Source organism: Diplodia seriata, assembly GCF_021436955.1.
Source record: "Diplodia seriata strain FDS-637 chromosome Unknown scaffold_9, whole genome shotgun sequence".
Taxonomy (NCBI): Eukaryota; Fungi; Ascomycota; class Dothideomycetes; order Botryosphaeriales; family Botryosphaeriaceae; genus Diplodia; species Diplodia seriata.
The window spans coordinates 322,305-348,895 of record NW_027117316.1 but is presented as its reverse complement, the minus strand read 5'-3'; the positions used below and the strand labels follow the sequence as shown (position 1 = coordinate 348,895).

The following is a 26,591-nucleotide window of genomic DNA, read 5'->3' as shown; positions in this document are numbered from 1 at the left end:
CAATGGTCTTTTGGACTGTTTCGAAATTTTTGGTACTATTAATCTCTTGCATTTCACATGGCTCATTGATTTTTGACTCCTCTGCGCGCGCGGGCTGGTTCTTGTGACTCCACTTAAACGTACTCTTTGAGGCCGTGGAATTGTTCACACTCACCACCATCCTGCTATTCAGTGGTTCTACAGCATTTGATTTTCTTTCGAGATCTGGATTAGGCCATGTTGTCGCAATATAAGGGCTGTCTACCGAGCACTGAATTAAGTGCAGCGGCTGTGCTTTTTGTTCTAACACATGTATGTACCTTCCCAATATCGCAAGCTCTGCGCTCTTGCCTCCACGCGCAGCAAGGGTCCATTAGGGCTTTGGACGTGGTTTATAATGCTCACCAATCTTCCTCTTCACCCAGACCTCTCTCTTCTTCTTTAACTCTCACACTCGTCTCCAGCATCTACCAGACGGGCACTCCCAACTTACCCATGACACATGACGCACTTCGATAATTGCCACCCCAAGTGCAACAGCATCACCTTATCGCGCATGCACTGATCTCACCCAAACCTACATCCTCTCTCAACCAGCCATGGCAGATCCGATCTCGAAGCCAGGCTCGGCAATCGAGGCGTCTGCAGCACCCACGGCCACCAAGCCAGCAGCACCGGCCTCATCTAAGAAGAAAATGGCCCCGAAGCCGGTAGCGAAGGCTAGTTCAACTTCCAAGGTGAAGAAGCCAGTCGGCTCAGCCGACAAATCTGGCTCAGTTGTTCCGCCAAAGCCAGCGAAACAAGCCGGCAAAGCCTGTCCATCCAAAATCACCAAGACCGTCAAGCCCAAGCCTTCGAAGTCCAACCCAGGTGCTACCGAAACTCGTCTCAAAGTCACGTCTCCGACTGCCACCCCTCAAGTACCTGTCGCGAAGGCACGGAAGCCTTCAACCCGAACTCCAAGGGGAAAGAACATCACTCCGATCGCCACACGTCCCACCATGTCGGATGGAAAAGTTGAAAGGGCGATATGGCAGCCATCTGATGGGAATGGTGATCCCTCCCCCGAGCTCGTGGAGAATTTCAGGACGAAAAAGCCGGGTCACCCTACGTGGAAGCTGTACACTGGTCGGAACGTCCCTAAGCAGCCGACTGCCACCAACCCGCCTCACTTCGTCTACCTGGACGACAAGGCCGCCTGGGACATTCTCCATTCGAAACATTGGAGTGCGCATGACAAGCACCGGTTTTGGTCATTCGACTTCACACCCCAAGGGCGAATCAGCTTTACGCGTGCAAATCGAGGCCGGCCTGTGTATGAGAAGGACGGCAAGTCGTTCTGTTCCATCCGCAGGACCAAGGACAAGAGATACTGGTTCAATGGGTGCCACCCTGCCCCTGCGGATGACGGATCCAGTGCCGCGGCTCCTGCTACATCCGAAAAGACCGTTGTTGATGAGGCAAGCACCACAGCTGTGGCTGCTAAGCAGGTGGTCACGGAGACTCAGGCTGTCGAGGGCCAAGCTGTGGAGGATACGTCAGTGGCAGAACAGCGTCCGGCTGCGGAAGAAATCTCAACGGCAGAGGCGCCTTCGGTGCCAGAGCAAAGTTTGGTCCCGGAGCAACCTCACATGCTCGAGCAGCCTCAAGCATTAGAATCAGAGTCTCAAGAGCCGTCGGAAAAGGTGGCTTCGCACGTTGAGCCTACCAGTACGAAGTTGGAAAATGAATCTGAGCGTGAAGCTGAGCCAACTGATCTGGCACCGTCGACAACTCCACAGGACCCTCCGGGACTCTTATCCTCTTCTCCGATACACCCCAATACACTTGATCAGTCTCAGGAGCAACGACAGCAGACCGTCAGCCCAATTTCACCATGCCCATCGGCACAACCGGCCAAACGCCGATCGTCTTCAGGCAGCGTCACCAACCCGGCGCCGAAGCGCCAACGCAAGGGGATCGAGCGCTACGACGTCCCCCAGGAGGTCCAATTCCGCGACGCCGAGCTCGTCCAGCTGCGCAAGACACTGTACGACTCCCGCGAGCGCGAGACCGCCATGGAAAACGAGATATCCAACCTGCGCCAGCGGGCCGCGCTCTACCATCGCGCCGTCCTCGAGAGCAGCGCCCGAGCCGAGGCGGCCGAGAAGAGGGGACAGGCGTTCCGCACGCTGGCCCTCCAGCTGTACGCGAGAGCTGTCGATCAGCAGGACGTGCTGGCGGAGCGCCACAAGGCGCTGCTGAAGATCATGGAGGACGCGGCGAATCTCACCGCCGCGGCGGAGAGGAGCGCGGTGAGTGCGAGGAGGGAGTTGAGTCCGGTCGAGAGGATGCATAAGGATTTGGATGAGATTATGGACGATGCTGAGAGGGTTATGCAGGATGCGGGCTTGCAGACGGAGTACGATGCCTTCGTTCAGGAGGCGATGATCGTGGATCAGTAGATATAATGAGGCGAGGATCCGGGTTCATTTTGGTTCAGTTTTTGGCATTGATTTCAAGCGTCACGGCTCATGAGGGTTAAAAAGCGTCATTTCAGGAGTTTGATCACCAAGGGCGTCATCGGAGGCACCAAGAAGGTGGTTCATTGGGTCCAAACGAGCATTTGGACTGCTGCAGCATGCTGGCAGCAGATATACACTTATTTTGGCCTCAGATAGCCTACTCATAACCAATAAAAAACTGTAATATAGACAAATCAGTGCCTCACGCCGTGTTTGAGAAGTGCCGTGGTGACCTACCTCGCCTCCTCGCAGCAGCGTGCGCTCGATCTTCTACACAAACACGCGGAGTTGAAGAGGTTGTCCCGACGCAAATGTAGAATTGAAACGGCACCAAATGCGTCCGCCGTTTGGATTCCACTCCGGACGTATTCACTTAGATACTGACGTTCATCCTTCTTCCCTACGGTATGCTGTCACTGAACGGAGTTGAGAAAATTGTTTGACGGCACTCCTGGCCGACTTCACGACATCGTGGCTGGTTACTGCTGTTTCAAGAAACAAACTTTCAGTGGGGAGTTGAAGACATGATCCCGACGCGAACATCACAGATATATCAAAACATCTACGTCCGGACAATATCTTCAACTACCCATACCTAAGCACCCGCAAGCTGCGACGGTACCAAGAAGCGACCGCGCCACACAAACGCATCGCACAGAAGCAACAGCTAGCCGTGCACCAAACCCACGCCAATTCTCACCCTACACCACCTCATCCACACACTCCGCCCCCACTACATCCACCACCCTCCTCCCGGGCACCCTCACCACGCCCCTCGTGCCCCTCACCCCACAAACCCTCACCCTCACCCTCACCCCATCACCCCCACGCACCCTCCACCACCCCGCCTCGACCGCCGCGCCCCCTCCCCCTCCGCCCGGCACCGGCACGGGCACCCTCCCCCGCACCCACTCGACATCCACATCCCGACTCACCGCTCCGCTCGGCTCAAACGCCCACGTCGCGAACCCCGCCTTCGTCGGCCGCACGCCGAGGACGTGCTCGGTCAGGACGTACGTCGGCGCGCCGCCCCACGGGTGCGCGAGGCTGGTGTACGACGCGCCCAGGCCGGGCGCGCCGTCGGGGAGGACGTATTCCCAGCTGGACCCCGTGGCGTACGCGTCGTTTGTGAGCGTCGCGGGCCAGAGGTCGTCGAGGAGGTGGGACAGGGCTGAGCGCGTGGCGGCGCCGTCGTCGAACGCCGCCTCCCGACTCGCCACCATCAGCGCCTCGAGCAGGAACCCGGACAGATTCGGCGACAGCGCCGTCTCGTTCGCGAGCGCATCCGGGACGGACTCGTCGCTCTTGTACCCGACCCCCAGCCGCAGCCGGTCGTCGAGCGCGGCGATGGCGCGCGAACGGCGGCGCGGGGCCGCGATGCCGGCGAGGATGGGCCACGCGGTGGCGGCGACGCTGATGTTGGATGGGGCGTCCAGCGAGACGGCGTACGTCCCGGCCTCGTCGTTCCACAGCAGGGCGTCGACGGCGGCGGCGACGGCGGCGGCGGTCGCGGTCCAGGAAGCGGCGGAGTCCGGGTCGCCGGCGGCGGAGGCGAGGTCGGCGGCGCGCGCGAGGGCGTGGGCGAAGAGGGCGGAGGGGGCCGTGGCGTTGGCCGAGGGGCCGAGGAAGAAGATGCCGGGCAGGGAGGGAGGGATCGAGACGAGGCCGGTGGCGGGGTCGACGAGGGTGGCGGCGAGGGAGTCCGCGAGGCGGCGCAGCTGCGGGTAGTGCGTCGCGAGGAAGGAGCTGTCGGCGGTCGCGCGGTGGTAGTCGGCGAAGGCGAGCAGGTACAGGAATTGGTAGTCGATCAGGGCGTAGCCGGCGCGCGCGGTGCCGCCGACGGCCGGGGAGGCGCCCATCGAGGCGGACATGCCGGAGAAGTTGGGGTAGAGCGAGCTGTTGGGGGCTTGCCATTCCAGGGCATAGGCGAGGGTGCCGGTGGAGAAGGCGGTGCTGGCGGTGCTGGCGGCGATGATGCGCTGCGTGTGGGCGTAGTCGCCCGTCCAGACGAGCCGGTCGCGCTTTGCGCCGTCGAGACAAACGTTGTGGGTGTTGGCTGCGACTCCGTGCTCCTCCAGGACGGAGGCGCCCTTCAAGTCACTCTTGTAGAGGACGGTGCCGTTCTTGGCCTCGACGACGACGTTGGTGAAGTAAGCCTGCTGGTCTTGGAATGGGCCGAAACCCCATGTGCCGGATGTCTTGTCTCCGGAACTGAAAGTGGATGGCGCACTGTTGATGCCGTTTGCGTTGAATACGAAGATCGGATCGCTGCCGTCAATGGAAACTGCGTATCCAGTGGCATTTATAGTTGTGGTGATATTGTACCACTTGTCTTCCTTGACCTCGAAAGGCAATGGATAGTACACGTTTGGCCCGGTTTCCAAGGTAGTTTGATTGACGAGGCTCCAACCGTAGTTGGCGACAAGAGTACTCGGAGGTAAAAGGGTCCGGTTGGTGTTTAGAAAAGTGCCCTCTGGATATTCACTAGTGAGGACAAAATACTGTCCATAGCCCTGGATACTTGCTGCAACCCGCCATCCGGTACCGCCACGGGCGATTTTCGTCGAAAAGGTCAATGTGTAGTTGCCGTATTCCGTTCCAAGAGAGGACTGGGCAGGAGCTTGGCCGCGCACGAAGGCGCCGTCGTTAGTGATCTCCCAAGTTGAAGGGGCGCTGCCGCTTGCGATACAGGCTTGCTGGGCGGACCTGACTCCAAGTGCCCATATCTTGTTGTACATGTCGTTGGAACTGTTGAAATTTCCCGGCAGCTCTTCGAGTGTCCTGACGTCGTTGCCTGAAGCCATGCCTGCACCGCAGAACGTGAAGCTTCCTTGTCCCAGCAGTTTGATTGCCTGCCATCTTTGCCCGCCTTGGATGAAAAAGGACTGGAGTCTCCCAGGCGAGGAGACATTGAAAGTCTCGACACGAAAGGAATTGCTCAACCCGTTCGAGAACGTCCATGGCCCATCAGCCTGCGGGAGATCAAGGCTGGCCTTTGCCTCTGAGTACCGGCTTTCGATCTGGACGCCGCAAGTGGGAACGTCGGTGACCTCAATGAATGGGAATCCTCCAATTTCCCACACGTAGTCTAGTGTGATCACTGGCTTCGCCGCAGTAAGAGTCACGCATGTAGACGAGGAGTAATTAAACGTAGTCGACGCGTTGGCGAAGTTGTATGCTACTGGGTAGACATCTGAAGTGCTAGAAAAAGTCAGCGGAATGTAAGAACATATGCGCCAAAGGCAAAGAAGATTGTTACAATGCCTCTCGATTTGGTGATTGCTGAGGCACCACTAAAGTCGAACTCGGGATTTCCGAAGAACCGAGATCTCCACCGCACATCTCCCCTGGAAGCCGACGAGTAGGGCTTGAGTTTTCCTCTGTAATGAAAGTCGCACATATCTGCGCTTGGAGGTAGCTTGAAGCTAGAAATCGAACCTACCCAGAAGAATTTGCTAAAGTAGCCGCCGCCGTAGAGGCCAGCACCGCCAGCAAGACGCACACTGAATTCGGGAATGCCGGGGTCATTTCTTGCAGCCAAAGTCCCGGCCAGGAGCACGGGCTGAGGTCGAGGACAAAAGCGGCAGAGGGGGTTCAAAAGTGCTGTAGCTACACGGGAGCGAGGTGACGGTTTAATAGCTCATGGCAAATCCGGTGTGCGGCCATGGCGCACGGTGCCGGCAGAGTTCCGGCGAAGCATGGCCGTAAGAGCAAGCCACAGCCGATTTTACGTATAGTGTGGGGAAACCGCATTTGTGGAGTGCGGGGAAGACTTGGTGCCCGGCACGGCACGGCGCGTGCTCGTGTTCGTTTTCACCATATACGTATGCGTGTACCACATCCTTTAGAGCAGCCGTGAGGTATGGGGCGTACATGGTGTGTGGGGAGTTCCGGGATCGGCACACCGGTTCTCGAAACCCGATTAGCTCCACAAAGACGTTCCACGGGTATTGTATTCGATCTCGGTAAGACATCGACCGAGTTGCTGACTCGGGCATTGCGACGACTGAGGGCGGATTTGTGGAGTGCATAAGCGGAGGACTGACTGTGCTTAGCTTTATTTGCAAAACCAAGTCGGTTGCTGAGTTCCACGCCGAGTGAATTAGCGGAATGTGGGCGGATCAGCCGTGTGGGCATCCGACAGAGATATTAAAGATGGAAACCATTGAGGCGACCGTTTGACGAATCAGAGCTTTCCAAGTATCCTGGCTCAATTGGCCTGTCAACACAACTTCTGGGAACCACTGCTTCGAGCTCTCTAATGAACCAAGAGCAAGGGTCATTATCGGCGCGGAGAGATGGCTTGGCTGTGGAATGGGCGTAGGGGCGTTGGGCGAAGAGAAGGTGATGGCGGGCGGAAGGACCGCGGCAAAGTTGCCCAGCGTTGGCGCCGACTTTCCCCGCATGCGTCATCGGAGGCATCCGAGACAAGCTCGACTCCTTGACCGGAGCTGCCCCTCCATCTCCGCGACCCCTTCTTCCAACGCTCGATTACGGCCATGTTTGCTACGTTGCGTCGCTTCAATCCCTTCACTATGTCGTCTGCTCAGCTCGATCTGCTCGCGAAATACACCGCCTGCGACGTACGTTAGCCTGCCGCGTGCTTGCATAATTGGCCATAGCTTGCCATGAGCTGTTCTGAGAGCTCTGGAAACGTCTGAGCCAAGACTTAGCTGCTGACTTGGGCAACACAGGTCTCGGACGCCCTCCTCAAGCTCAATGTCCCCGGCGCTGGCTTTATCCCAGACATAGGTAAATCCAGCAGCTTCCTTAGCTCTTCGTTCGCCGCCTTCTCGGCGTCCTGCGTCACCTTTTGGACGCGCCCATATCTCTTGCCGTAGTCACGCGACACATGCCAGAGTGCTGACGTTAAATGCGGATAGGTCCGCTGACGACTGGAACGACGCGCGTGGTCGCTCCCGCCAGCACAGTCCACTTCTCTCCCAAAACGACCGAATCATTCCCTAACCCCGTTGGCGACAAGCCGCACCTGAAAGACCCTGCCGACAAGAACGCAAGCAAGATCGCGCCAGGCACGCCCTACGCCGACCTTGTCAACCCGGAAACAATCGTTGTCCTGTCACAGCCAGAAGGGCAAGCTTGCGCAGTGGTTGGAGGCATCAATGGCGTGCGCATGGAACAGCTGGGGGCGAAGGGCGTACTGGTCTCTGGCCGAGTAAGGGATTTGGATACTCTGAGAGGTCTCAAGATCCCGGTGTGGAGCAAGGGAACGAGCAGCGTGGGGGCGGGCGCTCAGACGAAGGCCTATGCCGTTGGATATCCCGTCGAGCTTGGTGACGTGACGGTCGTGTCGGTAAGTCCCTGCATTTTTCGGTGCTTCACCGGCTCCTACCACTGGCCTACAATGGCGCTTCTGGAAATGCCATTCGTCGGCGAGAAGGAAGACCAGACCATGTGTTCTTCTCCGACCCCGAATCCTTCAGGCAACCTGACTCGCACTCACATGGTCAAACTGGCTTCCATGCTTATACGGTACAGGGAGACGTTGTTATGCTGGACCCTGCCGAGAACAGTGCTGTCGTGATCCCAAAGGACAAGGTAGACGCGGTGCTTGAGCTCATTCCGAAGCTGGTCGATGCGGATGAGAAATGCATGGCCGATGTGCTGGCTGGTGGCACGGTTAAGGAAGCATTTGCGACGCATAGAGGCCAATAGAGAGTGAAATTGGTCCAGCCTGCACAGACACGAGGAGGTTTTCGGCCGTGTGAGCAAGGCTGTGGGAAGCCGATTGGCGTTGGGCTGTGATGCTATGACGAGGTAGGTAGTATTAAAGGAGCGGATGCAAGCGATGTGATAACGGATCGGGCGCGAGGTGGAGCGGATGCCGACAGAGAAGCTCGTGACTTTCACATACTGGCTGGCTCGGCGTGCGAATTAGGTTGGCGGCAGCCTCTCGAGAGCGCAAGGCCGGTGAAGCGGCCGCGCGGGCGCACAGCCATGCAAGGGCGCAGGCAGCTGATTGGGCTGAGGCGAGTGGCGGGCGCTTAGTAGCACGGCAATCACGCTGCCTGATGTGGGCTAGTCGGCCGAGCTTCGACAGCGGCCGCAGCGCAGCACCCAGCACCCAGCACCTCGACACTCATCCATTGCCTGCTGCGCAACGCCGTGCGCTCTGCCGTGCTGACGGCGGGGGCAGCGGCCGTGGCACGCCTCTTCACCACGGCCGCTGCATGCACATGCAGTGCAGGAACACATCACAGCCGGGCGGAGGCAGCGTGGCGCGATAAGAGGTGAAGAGCATGGGTGGGCGCTTACAGCCCGCACGCTTGAGCCAATCAGCGCGCGCAGGCGGCGCTCGCGGGCCTGACTGGTCGAGCGTTCACCACCACCGCCAGTCCGGCCCAGCCCAATATATACGCTCATCGCTGTCGTGCAGCCGGCCATGTGGATCGCTGCATTACCCCGAATGCCCCGAGTGACCTTCATATTGTCGCAGCTGCGTCGCGACCGTCTCCCCCGCTGCTGCTCCCCCTAGGTGCCCCCGAGCTACAAGACCATGCGAGCTCCACGAGCCCTAGCCGCCGTCGGAGCAGCCTTTTTCACCACGCCCGTCCTTGCCACTCCCGGAGCCTTCGACGTCGACTTCGACGCAAATCCCGCCCCTGTCGCCAAACACGCCCTCCGCAACAAGGCCTACCTGCCCGCCCAGATCTGCGCCATCATCGGCGCCTACATCTTCTGCGTGCTTGTCGTCGGCACCGCCCTGCTCACCTACGGCCGCAAGATGCGTCGCGCCGTCACCGACCAGCGCGTCGACGTCGTCAAGGCGAACGGCACCAATGGCTTCGAGATGACTCCCGTCTCGCCCCTGCGCGGCTGGCGCTCGCCGCTCAGCCCCAGCAAGCTCAAGCACGCCTTCAAGAAGAGCCAGGCGAGCATTGCCGAGCGCCAGCAGCAGAGCGTGCCCACCAGCCCCATCAGCCCCAGCTGCCAGAGCATGACCTCTTTCGACCAGAACTTCCTGAAGAACCAGCAGGAGGAGCGCCAGAAAGAGATGGAGAGACTATACGCTGCCGTCATGGAGCATGACGAGGAAAAGAACAAGAAGGCCCCCAACTCGTCCGACGAGGAGATCCAAGAAGTCCCCGACGAGGAGAGGCGCCACTACCCCGTGCAGCAGAAGGGTCGCCCGCCGATGATCAACACTTCGGCCTCGCTCCGCGTTCCCAGCGGCCAGAATCCTGCGAGTCCTATCTCGCCGGCGAGCCCTCGCAGCCCCGTCCGCGCCATCTACCCTCCGGAAAGCCCCATGGCCGCTACTCGTCGCCAGAACTACACCAGCCCACCGCCATCATCGCCTCGCGGCCACTTCGCAAAGAAGGACCGCACTGCGTCAATTGGCTCTAATGGCAGCAAGACCCGCCGCAGCATCCGCAATCTCCGCATCAGCGGTCCCATCGCAAAGTACCCAGGCCAGGGCGGCGATGACGAGGAAGCCCGTACTCCGCTGTCCCCGCGCTTCTACAACCCCGGCCCGCCGCCATCCCCGCCCTCGGCCTCTCAGACGCCCACCACCCCCGGCACCGCAGAGTCTCTCGGACCCTTCCGCTACGAGGACCTCGGCCACCCGCACCCGCTACCGCGGCCCCACCCCCAGCGCAGCGAGAGCGGACGCATGCTGGACGCCCGCTCCATGCACAGCACGCACTCGCCACGCCCCAGCAACGGCAGCAACACCATCGACATCGCCATGCGCGCCGGCGACGCCCCGCAGGCGCAGCCCTCGGGCCCTCCCCCGGCCATCCGCACCACCGACCTGCCGCCTCCCCCGCGCCTCGGCGGCGCGCACCACCACGCCTCGGCCCGCTCCGCCACCTCGTCCACGTCGGAGCTGCCCCTGCGCAGCATGACGCCCGGCTCCGCGCAGCTCCCTACTACTAAGACTACCGTCCTCGAGGCGCGCAACCGCACGCGCGACGTGCTCTCGCCGTCGAACCGCGGCCTGCGCACCCCCGCCACCGGCGTGCCCATGACCCCGTACAGCCCGTACATGCCGTACACGCCCATCACGCCCGTGACGCCGCACCTGGTGACGCGCAAGGAGCGCAAGCAGCGCCAGCGCGACGAGCGGAAGATGGGCCTGCGCAGCCCGCTGCAGGAGGGCGACGAGGTCGGCGATGTCGATTGGGGCGATGCGTATTGAAAAGAAAACGACCACTTCTTCTCCCTTTCTCGTCCTTTCATTGTTGATGATTATGATGAATCCGCTTCGTCTTGCTTCTTCTTCTTCTTCTTCTTCTACGCTCTTGTCTTTTTTCAACGGGAAAAAATCGCGTGAGAACCGAGATTGTGTATAGAAAATCTTTCTTCCTTCCTTGTCCATCTATCCAGGCCGGGTCTTTTTGACCCCTGCCCTTTTCTTGGCCCATATATATCCAACTCCCTTTTTCGTTTTTCTCTCTCCGGAGCAGCTTGTGGGTTCCTCAGGGGTCTCAGCGGTACCCCCCGAACCAGCCGGTTCTACCATTTCTTGTTTTCTGTTAACGGCCGCCTGCCTGTCCGCGCTGGTGCGAGACACACCGGTGCGTGCTCTTTTTGTTGTCGTTATTCTCTTGTTTTTGGCGGTTCTCCCCTGCCTGCCTGGTGCTATACAAAGTATATATTATACATCCTCGTTGTTTTTAGTTTTAATTCGTCTCGAAACGAAAAAAACAGCTAGCTGGGGTGGTGCGTGAAGAGACACACGGCACGATCAATCAAAGTCTTGCACAAAGAAGAAGAATTTTTGGAATCAGATATTCGTACACATTGTTTTGATTTCTCGGTGAAACGATCCAACGGGATCTCCCTTATTTCCCATCAATCCAAAAGATGTACGCCCCCTTTGCTGCGTGGGTCTCGTAAACGGGGATTTCCACTCCCCCCGGGGTGAAGGAGGAGGGGGGGATGGGGAATCTTAACAATAACGACCCAAACGCCTCTCCCTCTCTCCATCCTGCAGACATTTCGAAGAGAAAAGCAAACCAGCCGCTAGCTCCTACGCCAAGCACGCCCCTCTCGGTCGGGTATATATCCATCGATCAATCCACCCATTCGCTCTCTCTCCACTCTCCAATAAGCAATAAACAAGAGAAAAAAAAAAAAAAGTCGTCCCCAGAAGAAATACCAACCCCTCAACCCCTCCTCCCCGCCGCCGCCGCCGCCGCCGCCGCCGCCGCCGCCGCCGCAGTCCTCCTCCTCCCAGCGCTCAATCCCTGCGTAGCGGCAGCAGCAGTAGCAGCATTCCCGGCGTCGCCACCAGAAGCCCTCGCGATGCCCGCCATCTTACGCGGCGTGGAGCCGATGAGCCTGGCAGGGGTGTTGCTGTTGTGCTGCTGCTGCTGCGCCGCCGGTGCTGCCGCCGGTGTTGACTTGGCGGCGGCGGGCGACGGAGCGGCGGGGATGTTCGAAGAAGAAGAGGCCGAGACGGACACGGGCACGGGCAGCTTGACCTTTCGGGGGGTTTGGAGGCGGCTAGTGCGGCTGCGGCGGGTGGTGGTGGGGCCGGGGAGCTGGGAGGGAGGGGGAGGTGGTGGTGCTTGAGCGGTGGAGGCGGCGGGAGCGGAAGGAGGCTGTACAGTGTCGCTCTTGCCGTCGTTGGTGGTGGTGGTGGTGGTGGTGGCTTCTTGTGGCAGTGGTGGTGCGGCGGTCTCGGCGGGCTGTGGTGGTGCTTCTTTGATCGCCGGCTTGTCCGCTTTCTTCCCTCCCCTCGCGATACCGCCGCCACCCTTTTTGGATGAGGAGGAAGGCGGAGCGGGTAAGGCGGACGCCTTCTTCCCACCGCTGCTCTTCTTCTCTTTGCCGTCCTGCCCCGCTGGCTCGATCGTTTCCGTGTCCGCCTGCACCTCTGCCGGCAGCAGGCTCGCGGGAGCCAGCAGACCCTTGGCGGGGGTACCGTTCCCGGCGCCCAATCCCCTGGCCCGCTTCGTCCGCGCAGGTGTCGTCGAAGACGAGTCTCCGCTCTTGTCCTTCCTCTTCTTGCTGCTGCTCTCTTCCTTCTTCTCCTGAGCGGACGATTCAATCTCCGCCGGCTCGGCCGACTCGTCATCCGACAAGCTCGTCAGTCCCGCGAGATTGCCTTGCTCTTGGAAGTACACGAGCTGGCCGTCCCAGCGCAGCTTGCTGGCCTGCCACACGTCGATCTCCGGGTCCGCGAACACGGGCAGCGAGCCGTCGGGCGCGGGCGCGTCGGGCACGGTGCCGGCTTTGAGGGATTCGGCCTTGAGCTTGTTGAGGCGGATCGGCGCGGCGAGGGCGCCGCCCTTGTTCTTGCGCGTGTTGGTGCGCGTGACGGCCGCCGTTTCCTGCGCGTCCGACGACTTCTTGAGCACGACGGGGTCGGCGCCGGCGGCGCCGCGGAATTGGATGCGGTTGGGACCGGCGGCTGGGAGGCGCGTTTGCCGCGCGCGAGCGCTACGTCGGTTGCTTTGCGGTTTGGGCGTTGTTGCCGCCGGTGCTGGGGCTGGTGGCTCTTCGGCGGGCTCTTCGAGAGTGAGATCGGAGGTCAAGTCGCCAAAGTCGAGTTTCTTGCCGTCCAGAGCGGTGACGCCTGATATATCTTCGGAGTCCTTCATGTTCGCCTTCGGTGAAGGTGAACCAGCGCCGGTGGCGATGTGTGAGTTTGGGTCCTTGCTTTCAAGTGCCATACGAGGAGAAGCAAGTGCCTGGCGTACTACATCTGAGTCCCGACGTTTGGTCATGGCCTCAAGTTGAGTGACAGTAGCCTCACGGCTTGCCTTGGATGCGCCAGCGCGCGACAGGAAATCCTTCAAGAAAGCGGTGTCTTCGTCGATTGGTGAAGCAGGTTCTTCTGTAATTTTTTGGGTGGGCCTGTTCTTTGGGGGTGTCCGGTCGGGAAGGTTGAGAGTCAAAGTATCGGCAATTGCAGAAAATTTGGGTGATTCTGCCGCTGAGAGAGAAGGTGATGGTATGTTGGCCGCATCATCTTCATCACTCTCAGGGTCTTCTGTAAGCATGAATCCATTCTCGTCCAAAACTTCCGTCTCATCCGCTTCCTCATCGGATGAAGAGGCTTCGTCCTCGTCCAAGGCAGAGTCGGACTCAAGGGCCTCGGCTGCATCCGTCTGAAGTTGTTGCTCCAAACTCATGTTGTATTCTTCTTGCATGATCGCGTTCTCTGTAAACAAGGTATTGTTGGCAGTTTCACTGCTCAATTGCTCCGCATCCTTTGTCGTCGTATCGACGTTTGCTTCTGCAACTGTTACAGCAACGTCGACAGGTTCGGGCCATGCACCTGTTGCCACGGTTTGCTCGTCTTTTGTATCGTTCTGGACAGATGATTCAGCAGGCTGTGCCTCCGAAAAATTGTGTGGTGTTTGGTCTTCCGTGATAGCATCCGCCACAACCTCTGCCTCCTCGCTTTGCTCTTGCATTTGTTCGCCCTCTTCCTCCGAATCTACTCTCTTTTCTTCTTTAATAGGAGATGCAGATTCCGTGGCCATATCCGTTTCAGATTGCGCATGGTCTGCTTGTTCCTGTTCCTCGCCGCTGATTGATTCGACAGCACCCGGACTCGTCTCTTCAGGAACAGAATCGTCGACAGTAGCCATATCTTCAACTTCCTGTTGGATCTCGGGGTCTGTGGCCATTTGTAAAGGGGATGACGGCCCAGCAATATCGGGCGCTTCGAGATCCGGTCCAGCAACATTGGGTTCCTCGGTCGCTTCAATGCTTTGAGGCTCACTTTCTTCCTCCACAGCAAGATTTTGTGACGCGCTTTCCGACGAGATCGTTTCCAGTTGGCTCTCTTTGGCTTCGTGATCCTCAGCTGTCGTATCGTCCTCCGGCTTCGCATCCGTAGCCGGGACCGGCATGACTTCCAGATTCTTTTGGGCTCCGGCCATTTGCTGGTCTTGCATGTCGTCCAGGGACAGCTCTTCCTGGAGGCTTTCTTGCACATCCTTCTCATCGCCATCGCCTTCGTAAACGTCCTTTGTCGTGGATGTCAAATCATCGGCGTGGGCGAGTTCTGGGCTTGGGTCTCTTGCAAAAATCGGCTGGGCGATTTTACCTAGTAGGGAATCAGTGCGGGCCTTCTGATAGCGAAACGCCGTGTTGGCTACGTACGAGAAGCGATCCTGCCGCTATGCCTCCTCGGCGTCTCCCAGCGCGTCGGCGCGAAAGCTTTGCTCTTCGGGGCCCTCCTGCCAGGCGTCGCAGTGGGGTCTGCAGGCACATCCAAAGCGCGCTTCTTGACAACCTTCCTCGGCGACTTCGCAGGGCTTTTCTTCTCCATGTTTGCGGGGCCGGTCTGGGGTTCGGGCTCGGAGCGCAGTTCGTAGCGCTTCCACACCTTGCGGTACTTTCCATTGCGCTTGAAGGGAGAGTGCGGCTGGCGCTCCCACGCGCGGTGTGCCTTCGGAAGCGGAACAGCCCCGGGCTGCAAGAAGGACGCGTCGGACTCGTTCCATGTTGCGCCGAAGGAAGCTGGTCGCGCGGGTTGCTCCTGCTGCGGTGGCGGGGTCGAGGAAGGTGCGTCGGCCATGGCGAATGCTGGCTGCCGGAAGCAGAGCGCGGCACTGTCCGGATATCCCCGCGGGTGGAGGTTATTCGTCGCGCAAGTCCAGAGTCGGCCGTCGGTGAGGGATGTGGTACTTTTGCGCGTGCTTATCTCGGAGTGTTTTGGTGTAAACAGTGACGATGCGTCGCCACGTGATTCGTGCGCTGCCGCCGCGCCGAGCATTTCGCCGCCCGCCTGAGATTTTGGATGTCCAGGTCCGCCATCCCGCACCACCTCGAACGCTCCGCTCGCTGTCGGTCCTCGTGTCGTCTCCAGCGCCGCCCGTCACAATGCCACCGCCAAAGCCTGTTAATGGAGCCTCCAAGGTCGCCGGCCGCCCGCTGCCGCCGCTTCCTAAGCTGCGTGTTCGCAACCCCAATAAGTCCGAGGGCAACCCGTGCGTCGGTATCATGACGTCCGTTCTGGGTACGTGCAGCCCGATGGTGATGTTGAGATGGTGGAGTGGACATTGCGTGGTGCACTGGGAAATGAAACCGGTGACTGCAAAAGACACTGGAGCTTGACGTTGCGCGCGAGCTCTCAGAGGCCGCTTACACCTTAAGATGGGTGAAGCATGAACATCAATGACTGACTGGCGAGTTTCAGGCTGCTGGGCATCTTCAGGATACAATGTTGGCGGCTGTGCGGCCCTTGAAACGCAACTGAGAGCCTGCATGGACAGCCCGGTTGGTCGCAACATCCCCATCTTCCGCAAGCGGCATGCTAACATGTTGGAATGCAGAGACCCGCGACTCAGAAGAAGAACGCCATCAACTATCACTTGTCGCGTATGTACCCCAAGCTCGTCGGCCCGCACAAACGGAAGTAAAGGAATCGATCGGCCAGCCCTCGGATGGGCCTTCTTTGTACAACATTGTGTATGCCGTGTCTTGTGGGAAGAGACCGAAACGACTGCGGGGAAGCATACGTGGCGGAACTTTACATGTTCATCAATTGGACCTGGCGTTAGAACGGATATACCAAAGAATCATATTGTCGACTGCAACAATGCACTACCAGTGTCAGGAAGCCATGACGAGAGATAAGGCCAGACCCGGGTACTGCCAGTGTCAAGACTGTCAACTTCAGTGGGGGGCAATTGGCAATCTCGCCGAGTACCAGAAGGAACGACTTCTACGACTGTCGGATGAGGCCTCAAGCCAGAAAGCGATCGTATCCGACGCTCTCGGCAATTTGGGTGGCCAGACGTCGGCTATTGACGTCTCCGCCAGAAAGACTCATCTCAAACGCCGGCGATTGAGAGCCTCGCTGCAAACTCGGGCAGACGGATCGCCCGCCGGCTTTTGCAGGGGAGTTGCCGAAGCATGGCAGCCTTGCGAGTTTACTTGGCTGCGTCCTGAGTGGCGGGCAGAATTACCCATAGAGGCATGATCTGCTGGCCCCCAAAGGCGGATCACCCAGCGCGGAGAAGGTGCTGACTCGGCAGTAGATCTTAAGCATACGTCTTGCCGCCATGCATCCCTCAAGACGATACAAAAAGAGCCAGCAACGATTGCGGCACGCGTCAGTGTTCATCAACATAAAGCTGTCAGTTGTGGTTGCCATACAGGGCACCACTTGACGGCTAACGCCGGATCAACGGTCAGGTCTGCCTCCAAAGCGGTAAGGCGGCGGATGCTGGGTCTGGCGGTTACAGGACGCTAGCACAACGTGGCTGCGCTGGCAAGGCAGAATTCGTCCCAGCGCCTGCGCCTGTTCTGTTCGGGAACCGGTGAGCAGTATGGTGAGTCGAATGGCGAGCCGAATGCGAGTCTTGGAATCGCATGGCTCGAAGCTTCTGATCCTGAGTGCGGGCGAGGATGGGAAAACAAGTCCAGAACACACGCTTTGTAGTTGTATTGACCTGGACTTGGGCAGACACCCCACCCCAAGGGACCGCGCAACCATAAGTCAAGCCTCATTAGCACCAAAACAAGACCACCCAACTGGAATGGAAGCCTTCCAATTTTAACTTCATTCGTTTCTGACTCCCCAATCCGGCTCGATCATGCCTTTCAGCCGCTCCTTGGCATTAATTAGCGGGCCGCCCGCGCAGGCGCCACTGCTTGGCTTTCCAACTCCATGCCACTCGGGACCCTGACAGGACGTCGCTTAAAACAGTTGCGGAGATGTTCCTGACTCGGCCACGCCATCCCGATACGGCTCTCCGTTGTGCAGGGTCTGCCGTCACCCGACAGTCTGTTTGTTCTGCATCAACCTGGCGCAGCCACTGGTGCCTTGAGCTTGCCGTTGTGCGACCATGCTGCAAAGGGGCTGGCCTCGAGAGATTAGTACGAGCTGCGGTGAGCTTCCTGGGCTGGCGGCGACCGCGGATGCAGGTGATTGGTGTCCAGTGGAGCGGAGCGGGTGAGAGTGGAATTCCGCCTTCGGCGCCTTCAACCCGACGCCAGCCAGCCCGTCCAGGCGAAGGATCCTGATGCCGAGCGTGGAGATTCAGCCTCGTGCTACCTGGAGCGAGATACTTTAACGTGGATAAGGGCGGTCCGCTCTCGGCTCTGCCCTTCTCCCTCACGTCTCCTTCTCGTGCAGTGAACATTTGTTGCTGGTTGGACTTCATTCTACTCTGTTTGCGAACATATCGCTTTCGAGCCCTCTATTATGCCTGCCTCTCGATACATTGGCGCAATTCTGGCTCCAGCAGCAGTGCTGGCCAGTCGCCATGCGATTCCCGGCCCTACTGCAACAGTGTCTCCTGACCCAGTCGACGGCTTCAGCCCAAGAATCACCGGGGCAGCACGAGTTGATGAGGCAGCAATTGAGCTGCTAAAACGCTATGTCGATTATGACCAGACTTGTGGCTTTGTGAACGGAGATCCCGGTAAGTCTTCCGTGAAACTGGAATGGAGATGATCTTGCTGATTCACCTCATAGAGAGCGCCCTGACCTGCGCCGGGACATATGTTTGCGCCACAAACACCTTACTGGACGTTGCAGGATGTTGCGATCCGGCCAGTCTTGATTCGTGTTACCTTTACACGTCCTGTGTTCCGAGTGCACAACTTTCCACCTGCACGGCAGCGGATTGTTTGCTGGACCAAGCGGTAGCTAAATGGTATGAATTCCCCGACACCATTCAGTCCCCCCTTACGCACAATCCCTAACTCGATGCCCAATGCAGTACCGACGCCTCGGCCCCATACTGTGTCGACTGGAAGTACGACTACATCACCACCACCCTCGCCGGCTACGGCTGCGACGTCTCGGCCTTCACCGGCACCGTCGAGTACACATACAGCGGCCAGGACACCTTCGACATCAGCTCCTACCTCACCTCCATCCCCGAGTTCAGCCTGCCCACCGTCTTCGTCACCCAAACCCAAGTCCTCTCCGCCGGCCTGAGCAGCGGCACCTCGACGTCCTCGTCCTCGTCCTCGTCCGGCAGCGACGACGGCGACGACGACACCTCGAAGAAGGTCTCCATCGGCGCCATCGTCGGCGGCGTCGTCGGCGGCCTCGGCGGCCTCGCCATCCTCGGCGGCGTCGTCATCTGCCTCCTCTTCAAGCGCCGCCGCGACAAGCGCAACGCCGCCGCCGCCGCCGCCGCCGCCTTCCAGCCCGCGCATCAGCAGCAGCAGCAGCAGCAGCAGTCCGGCCCTCCCCCGCCACCACCTCAACAACATAACCACCAGCCTCCTCCCCCCATGCCGTACGCCGGCGGCCCCCCCGGCGGCCCCAACGACTACAAGCCCCCTCCCCCGCACATGTCCGGCGTGCCGCAGATGCAACAACAACAGCAGCAGCAGCAGCCCGGCAACACGCCGGCGAGCTTTTATGGTGGTGGTGGCAACCACGCGAGCGGCGGGGGATCAGGAGGATCAGACGTCAAGTACGAATACTCGCAGCAGAGCGTGTCGAGCGTGTCTGGCGCCGGCACCCCCGGCCCGTATTCGCCGCCCATGAGCCCCGTGCCGCTGTATACCCCGTCGCCTCCTCCTCCTCCGGTCATGCCGCACCAGCAGCAGCAGCAGCAACAGGGGCACCAGCGGTGGGGTGAGGATGTCCCGCAGATTGATGGGACGCCCGTGCATAAGAATAGCGAGGGGCAGCAGGTGCATGAGGCGCCGTGACCGTGACCGTGAGGGGGAGGGATGGGAGGGGAGGGAGGGGGTGTTGGGCTCGTTGGTGTTGTTGGTCATGGTGGATGTTGTTTGTTAGTTGAGGCTGGAGTTGTGGGTGGGTCTTATGATTATGTGTGTGCTGCGGACGTGGATATCCGAATGCTGTTTTTTGTTTTTGGTTTTGTTTTGTTTTGTTTCGAGGCTCTGTCTGGGACGTGGGAACGCGCCGCCGGTTCGCTTTGACCTGGGGTACGGGTGCTGTCGGTCATGTTTTTGAGATTTGGCAAACGATTGAAATGATACTGAACCCTGCTCCCTTTAAATTGGGGATAGCCCTCTTGATGGAATAGAAAGAGTGAGAGAGAAAGAAGATACCATCGTGTTGTCTTGTGCGTCGCTCAACTGCATATGCTGGCTATGCACAGTGAGAAATGTGATCATGTTGAGGGGAAAGAATATTTACGTGAGTTTGACCTTGTTTCTTTTTAAGGGGATTCAGTCTTCGGTGAAATGAAGAACAATGAAGGAGGAAGAGACTACATTACTCAATAAAACATCAATTATGCACAGCAAGGCTAGCTGTGATCAGTGAACCGCTTTTCGGCCGCTTTGGGTGGCTGGGGCGGCCTCTCGGGTGGATACAGCCAGTTGTTGGTGATGTTGCCAACAATTAGCAAGGCTGCAGCTAACGTGTCAATACTTTGTCGGTACCATCCTTGTACTTTGCATATTGTTCAACGACGTACTTGTGCCACTCAGCCTCGCGTCATTCCACCTATTTAGCTTTGGCGACCTCGTATCTCTCGACAAAATCTGGCAACATCCGACCTGACTTCACCAATTACTGTCACCAACATCATGACAAAGCAGCCTCCGTTTTGGCTCGACCCGGACGAGTCAGAGTTCCTACCAACTCATTCCTATAACGATCATGAACGGATTGTCGAAAATTTCCCCTACTATGACACTCAATGGATTGCATGCTCATACCCTCCCAGTGGCGGTTATGCACCAACCCAACGTTATATCTATTACGCACTCATCCTGCTTGCTTTGTTTGGAAGGAAGACAACTTGGCTCACAAACGCTGCCCTTGGCTTGGTTATGACTTTCAGTTCAGCGGCAGCAGTTCACGCCATAGTACTCGCCATTGTCCGTCATGATCTGACCCCGGAGGGTTTCTTCACAAACAGAAATCTGGGGTTTGTGCAGGTTGACGGGCCAGCCTTTGCCAATCACCCGACAGACGGAAAGTTGTACAACGAAGTCACCAAAGAAACCTGGTTACCAGTCATTCCAATGGTCTGGGATAATGACGGGGATGCCGTTCTAGCAATAGTAGGAGCGGCCTTTCTTGTTATGCTTCCCATGCAGACTTGGTCATCGACGCTCCACAACACGACTAGAGAGAAAAGGGTGCTTATTAGACTTTGGAGCTGTCTACTCCTGAGCGGCCTGATATCTGCTCTCATCTATGTTGATTATGCAATGGTCTGGAACTTCCCTCAGTTGCGCTTTTGCCCCCCAGGCTCCGCTGATACATTGCCCTTCAACAACCAAAGGTCTTACACATACCCGTATAATCAGCCAGAAGGGGACTTGTACCGCTGGAACAGGGTCGTTGGAGAGCAATATGTCTACAACAACCTATCATTACGGTTCCCAGACATATGTCTGTACCCTTGTCTCGAGTTCAAGTGGCCCCTACGAGATCCGGATGATATAAGCGTTGGCGAAAGCGTCGCTGTCGCTGCACCAGCAGCGTGGTGGGCCTTTGTGGCGATCTATCCTATTGTCGCCAGCTCTTGTATTTGCAACATATGTCTACTCTTGGCGACTCAAACCAATTTCCTCACGAACGCTCAGTGGGGATTGGGTCCTGAACTCATCGGGCTCATAAAAGAACGCAAGTTCCTCGCTCTCTGGAGACAAGCCTGGAATAAAAGAATCACCAAAGACTCGTTCTTGCAAGGAATGTGGCGAGCACTTGTTTCCGTCGTTTTCTGGTATGTCTCTTTATTCGCAACCCTCATGAGTCCTATCACACTCTTGGCTTTCATTGTGTATGTCGAATGGATGTTGTGGACTCAAGATCCGGGTGGGGAAAGTTTTCGGCACGTAGGCCAATGGGGTGCTCTAATAGGCGTTGTTTTGGTGATTGGATCTTCCGTGGTCTCGCGCCTTGTTAGTTGGGTCATCCACATGAGATATGCAGTCGAAGAAGCTCACGTATGGGTATGAATTGGACTTTACTTCTCGGGAGTATGCGTTCTAAGTTTATCTGCGATCTGTATAAGGCTTTAGAGCCTTCCCATCGAGACTTCGCTGGAAAAATTCTTTCAGAGAGGTTCTCTCCAAATCCGGGTACACGGGTACAGCTTCCTTCATCCAAGTAGCTTAAATACTACGCATACTCTGGTGTGGTGTCTCCACGGACTCCCGTGGAATAATAGTACTGGAGAACATGCAGCCTGAACACAGTGAGCGCATTTCCAGGACCATTAGCGAGTGTCTCTTTAGCATCCGCGATCCTCGCCAGTAGCTCCGGTCCATCAAGCTTCCATCCGCAAGTCAGCGCAGAGGAACCCCCCCCCCCCCCCCCCCCCCCCCCCCCCCCCCCCCCCCCCCCCCCCCCCCCCCCCCGCCACGCCGCCGCCGCCGCCCCCGCCGCCCCCGCCGCTTTGGCCGCTGTCGTGAGCGGGTATCTGGGAGCGTAGGCCATCCGGCCCAACGGCTGCGACGACAACGTCAATGCCGCCGAGGGCTCGTGTCGCAGCTTGTCCGTCGGCGTCGGCGTCGGCGTCGGAGGGAACGATAGTAATCACGCCGCGGTTTCGGAGCGTTGCCGTTTTCGGCTTGGCGACGACGGAGTAGGCGGGTAAGGGCTGTAATTTATCATCTTTCAGATGGTAGTCAGAGCGGTCAAGGTTGCTATCTACGGCCTTTCGTGGCGGAGGGGAAGAGAAGATTAGAGGGTGGGCGTGCGGCGGCGGGGGGGGGGGGGGGGGGGGGGGGGGGGGGGGCGTACGAAGGTTGTACTCGTGGATTCGAGGAGGCCGTTGACGATGGAAGATGTCTGTATCGCCCGTGGCGCCGAGGATGGCGACTTTTGTGGGAGCCGTTGCTTGGACTGCGTGCTGCTGGAGGGTATAGTTGGGGTGTCTGGTGTCATGCTTCAGTCGGGGACTGTGGCTTTATCACTGTTGCCCCTTTAATTTGTCCGCAAGCTCTCGAGAATTACCAGGCTTGTTGAAGGTCGTAGGTAGGAGTTCTTGGATTTTATTGCTCAAATGAAGCTTTCAGGGAGACTTGGTCGTCGTTACTTGATACTTGATGCCAGCCAATCGTTGGCCTTCAATTCGGGGAAAACCTACACTGAGAAGGGTTGCTGACAAACGAAGGATCTGGTGAACACCTTTGAGCTTCCGTCCCAAACCGAACACTGACGACGGCACTGTACCAAACTATGAAGTATTTAGAAAAGATGTTCATGATACATGAGCCCGCAAAGACAAGCAAAATACCTCTTTCTTCGTCTTGGATTTCAGCCACTTCCAGCTGCGGTACAGACGCTAATGATTCTTGCTCCCCTCGCCTCTTCTCGCATCTCGGAAGAATTCCCTTGTCCGCGGAGCATCCTCAGGGCCGTAATCATGATAGACCTGCTCTTGTTGGAAACCAGCTTCCCGAGGTCTCAGGTGATCCCGAAACCATTTGCTCTGAGACTGTACTGTCGATTAGCACAGATCGTCTGAAAATTATCTTTACGGGGTATTTGCTTACTTCATTTCCTTCCAGACCATCGTCATCTACCGTCCCCGTCGATGACATGGCGTCCAAGTCCCGCGGCGTCGGCATTCGGACCTCTCGAATGCTCGGGCTCCGTATCCTCCCAGGCGTCTCGGTCCTCGGCGGAGCAACAGCTTGATGCGGAGCTCGCGGTGGCGGCGGCGGCGCCGGAGAAGGCGGAGATTGAGGCGTAGAAGAGTTCTCTGAATCATCGTCGCTCGGTTGGGCCGACGACGGCCTCAGCCGTTCCATCCGCCGCTGCCGCCGCACCCGTCCCCACCTCCTGTGCTGTTCGCCCGAGAGATCCCAGATCTGCCTGCCGACGGTCAACGCCGGCGCGTTTCTCTGCTGCGCGTGATCGAGCCGTTGCCGCGTCTTTTGGATCTCTTGGTTCTGCAGCTTCAACAGGCCGCGGAGAGCGCGGATCTGTTCCTCGAGGATTCTGCTGCTGGGGGTGTCAGTCATACAGCCTTGGAAGAGGGGAGGGCCATTGCAGTGAGTGCATCGAACCGAGGCTCATTGGGTTGCTCCGCGGGGTCCCGCATCTTCTCCTCGAGCTCCACCATGCAGACGAAGAGCGTCATGGCCGTCTTTATGGAATCGAGCTCCTGCCGCAGCGCCGTCATTTTCGACTTGTACAGGTACCATCGCCAGCGGAAGAGGAACCTGTTCCAGGGATTGACCCCGCCACCCTCGCTGCCGGCGAAACTGAGGTCTTTGACCAGTTCGTTCATCTCTCCGATCACGAGCTCGTTTTCGTGTGCCATGTTGCTTCCCACGTTGTCTTGCCGTGCCATTTTCGCCCCCATTGAATCTGCTTTGTTTATGGCCGAGTGGAACTGTCTGAGCAAGGTCGTGTGGATTGTCAAACTGGAATGGACTCGGGTGACTTCAGTGTTGCTGTTCCTCATGGTCCCTATGGCTTCTGCAAGCTCTCTGCTTGTCGTCAGTGCGACATGGACTATTGCTAAGATGGCGCTTGCGGGCTCCACCATGGCGGCTGGATGAGCAGTGCTTGTTGTTGGGGGTTAATTTCTCAAGCTGGGGTCACAATCCTACAGGGTGTCAGCTAACTTAATGAGTGGCTTCTGGCAAGGCTGAACATCAGCCTTGCCGCCGGTGAGCCATGGAGGCTTAAGAGATGATGAGAGACGAGCAAGGATCTACGTGGCGTTGCATTGGCAATGCCGGCTGCAATCAGCTGAAAGCGGGAGGGCAGTGTGGGGTAAAGGCCGAGCCGAAGTCCCATAGGCCGTTGCATTGATTGCGCATGTCAGCCACTTCTCAAGGCCGTGAGACGGACATGTGAATCGTTTCTCGAATGCGTGATGTGCGAGAAAGGCTAACAATCAAAACTTCGTACATCCCAGACAATATCGAAAAAGTGTCACCAAGCATTCCCCGGGCAACATACTTCCCGAGACGCCATGCTCGTTACCTGTCGGACATGTCAGCCTGCATCGCAAGTTTCTCCCCACCGTCCCCCTCCCCCTCCTCCCCGCCCCTCGCCCTCCTCATCCACCCCGGCACCTCCACCAACTTCGACATCTCCGCCACCGTCTCCTCCCACAGCATCGCCTGCACCCTCCTCCCCTCCTTACTCCTAATAAACTCCGTTTCCCTTTCCCACCAACCAAACAGTCAGCAAAAATCTCCTTTTCCACCACCAACAAAGACAAGGTAGGGATGGAGGGGGAGGTGCGCCAACAAATCTCACACACGCTGCAGGGGCCGGGCAAGACAACTCACCCAAAAACCTCCATATCGCCCAAAAACCTGCCGTGCGACTCGACGCCGACAACGACGGCAGCGTTCACCGCCACCCACCCGGCCTGCTCCACGCTGCGCGCCCGCAGCGCCTTGACCGCGTCCAGCGGCCACCGCAGGTACCACGGCAGCGCGTCGCCGATGCGCGTGTCCACCATGCCCGGGCAAAACATGTTGACGACGACCTCGCCGCCGCCGTGTTCGTCGCTCGAATCGTCGGAGGAAGAGGAGGAAGGGGAGGAGGAGTCCAGCCGCACCCCCAGCCGCCGCCGCATCTCGTACAGAAACATCACCGCGAGCAACTTGCTGTCGGCGTACCGCGTCAGCGGCGAAAAGTGCCAGCGCGAGGCGGCGGCGGCGTCGTCGAGGCGGCCGAGGAGCGTGTTGTTGTTGCTGTTGGTGGTGGTGGTGGTGGCGGTGGCGGTGTTGTCGACATGGCCGGGCGGCGGCGGCGGCGGCATCGGGGGGAAACCGGATGGATTGGAGGTGGAAGAGGAAAAGGAGCATGATGGAGAAGGAGGAGAAGACGACGACGACGACGAAGACGCCGTCGACGGAGATGAGGAACGGGAAGAAAACAAGTCGGTTGCGGCCAGATGGGCGATGGTAGTGCGGGCGGTAAGGGCGTGGGCGCGGCTGCCGGTCCAGGTGACGCGCGAGGGGCGGCGCGCGAGGGCGGCCGAGGCACGCAGGAGGGGCAGGAGGGAGAGGAGGAGGAGGACGTTGGAGAGGTAGTTGACCTGCAGGGTGCGCTCGTGTTGGGGGTGGTGGTGGTGTCGGCAGTGGGGGCGGTCGGACGCTGTCGACGAGGAAGAGGCGGAGCCGCTGCCGCTGCCGTTGCTGTCGGTGCTGCTGCGGTCAGTGGTGACGCCCGCCATGATGGTGGTGGTACTGGTGTTGGCATCGTGGTTCCCGCCGCAGCCCGCGTTCAGCAGCAGCATGTGAAGCTCCGGCAGCGTCGCCTGCACGGCGGCGGCAAAGTGCGCGACGCTGCCGTAGTCGGCCATGTCCAGCTCCATGACGGCGACGTGCGGCGCGGCCGGGTAGGCGCGCTGGCGGACGGCCGGGTCGGACAGCAGCGAGGCCTTTGCCAGCTCGCCCTTGTGGATGTTGCGCACGGCGAGGATGAGGGTTGCGGCGCCGCGCAGCAGCAGCTGCCGTGCCGTCTCGAGCCCGATGCCCGAGTTGGAGCCGGTGATGATGATGGTCTGGCCCTCGACCGTGGGCGAGTCGGCGGCCGGGGCGTGGAGGGCTGGCTGGAAGAGCGGCATGTTGGTCGGAGGGCTCCCGGTGGGTATATGTTGTGAGAGAGCAGGGATTCCTGGGCCTCGAGAGCCTTGCTGCGAGTAACGTCGGTCGAGGAAGGGCGCACTTATATGTGGGGAATCAAGTTTTCTGCACTACTTGACCGCAAGGCTATAAAAACTTTCTCATGCCTCTGCTTATACCGTTGCGGCAAAGTGTGGTGACACGACGTGTGGCAAGCGTGCATGCTGCTCTCTGATTGATGCAAACCCACTGAAGGTTATCTGGAACAGGAGAAAAGCGGTCAGCCGAGACTAGACGTACTGTCTGAGCGAAGTGTACAATGATCTTTGCCTGAGAACTAGCAACCCGTATAATCACTCACAAAGTTAAAGCCTAACCACACATTGGACGACGTTACAATGGGCTGCACGCCTCCAATCCGGGAGACAGAGGACCGTGAAGCTCACAGTGCTGGACATGATTCCTTGGGTACCGAGCAGCGATCCATAGACATCTTCGTCAGTCATGGTGGGCGGGACAGCAGCGACCAGCACAGCACCAGCGCCATGCCTGAAACGGGAAGTTCATCGGCAACCAATGCAACGCCAGTGTCCTGGTTCCCGCACCAAATCTTTATGTCGACCGCGGATCCTCCCGTTAGCGTCGCGCACTCGTGGCCCCTTGGCGCGGATATCTCAGTAGTCG

At 58.6% G+C, this 26,591-nt stretch overlaps 8 protein-coding genes across 8 annotated transcripts; 4 read left to right on the top strand and 4 right to left on the bottom strand.

Annotated features, from left to right (window-relative positions):
- Positions 1 to 578: 578 nt before the first annotated feature.
- SLS55_008528 (uncharacterized protein) lies at positions 579 to 2,423 on the top strand (the record flags this gene model as incomplete). The annotated part of the gene is made up of 1 exon (XM_066779936.1): positions 579 to 2,423. One exon carries the CDS (start codon positions 579 to 581, stop codon positions 2,421 to 2,423), a length of 1,845 nt encoding a protein of 614 aa, XP_066629165.1.
- Positions 2,424 to 3,078: 655 nt separating this feature from the next.
- SLS55_008527 (uncharacterized protein) lies at positions 3,079 to 5,883 on the bottom strand (the record flags this gene model as incomplete). The annotated part of the gene is made up of 3 exons (XM_066779935.1): positions 3,079 to 3,093; positions 3,419 to 5,684; positions 5,807 to 5,883. 3 exons carry the CDS (start codon positions 5,881 to 5,883, stop codon positions 3,079 to 3,081), a joined length of 2,358 nt encoding a protein of 785 aa, XP_066629164.1.
- Positions 5,884 to 7,018: 1,135 nt separating this feature from the next.
- Positions 7,019 to 8,159, top strand: SLS55_008526 (uncharacterized protein; the record flags this gene model as incomplete). The annotated part of the gene is made up of 4 exons (XM_066779934.1): positions 7,019 to 7,066; positions 7,178 to 7,235; positions 7,367 to 7,797; positions 7,983 to 8,159. 4 exons carry the CDS (start codon positions 7,019 to 7,021, stop codon positions 8,157 to 8,159), a joined length of 714 nt encoding a protein of 237 aa, XP_066629163.1.
- A 751-nt stretch (positions 8,160 to 8,910) lies between these two features.
- Positions 8,911 to 10,647, top strand: SLS55_008525 (uncharacterized protein; the record flags this gene model as incomplete). The annotated part of the gene is made up of 2 exons (XM_066779933.1): positions 8,911 to 8,919; positions 8,980 to 10,647. The coding sequence occupies 2 exons, from the start codon at positions 8,911 to 8,913 to the stop codon at positions 10,645 to 10,647; spliced, it is 1,677 nt and encodes a 558-aa protein (XP_066629162.1).
- A 970-nt stretch (positions 10,648 to 11,617) lies between these two features.
- Positions 11,618 to 14,988, bottom strand: SLS55_008524 (uncharacterized protein; the record flags this gene model as incomplete). The annotated part of the gene is made up of 3 exons (XM_066779932.1): positions 11,618 to 11,935; positions 12,062 to 14,514; positions 14,571 to 14,988. The coding sequence occupies 3 exons, from the start codon at positions 14,986 to 14,988 to the stop codon at positions 11,618 to 11,620; spliced, it is 3,189 nt and encodes a 1,062-aa protein (XP_066629161.1).
- A 2,348-nt stretch (positions 14,989 to 17,336) lies between these two features.
- Positions 17,337 to 19,091, top strand: SLS55_008523 (uncharacterized protein; the record flags this gene model as incomplete). The annotated part of the gene is made up of 3 exons (XM_066779931.1): positions 17,337 to 17,342; positions 17,363 to 17,370; positions 18,143 to 19,091. 3 exons carry the CDS (start codon positions 17,337 to 17,339, stop codon positions 19,089 to 19,091), a joined length of 963 nt encoding a protein of 320 aa, XP_066629160.1.
- A 4,290-nt stretch (positions 19,092 to 23,381) lies between these two features.
- On the bottom strand, positions 23,382 to 23,866 carry SLS55_008522 (uncharacterized protein; the record flags this gene model as incomplete). The annotated part of the gene is made up of 1 exon (XM_066779930.1): positions 23,382 to 23,866. A coding segment is annotated over one exon (485 nt), but the record flags the coding sequence as incomplete, so codon positions are not given.
- A 750-nt stretch (positions 23,867 to 24,616) lies between these two features.
- SLS55_008521 (uncharacterized protein) lies at positions 24,617 to 25,909 on the bottom strand (the record flags this gene model as incomplete). The annotated part of the gene is made up of 1 exon (XM_066779929.1): positions 24,617 to 25,909. One exon carries the CDS (start codon positions 25,907 to 25,909, stop codon positions 24,617 to 24,619), a length of 1,293 nt encoding a protein of 430 aa, XP_066629158.1.
- Positions 25,910 to 26,591: the final 682 nt, after the last annotated feature.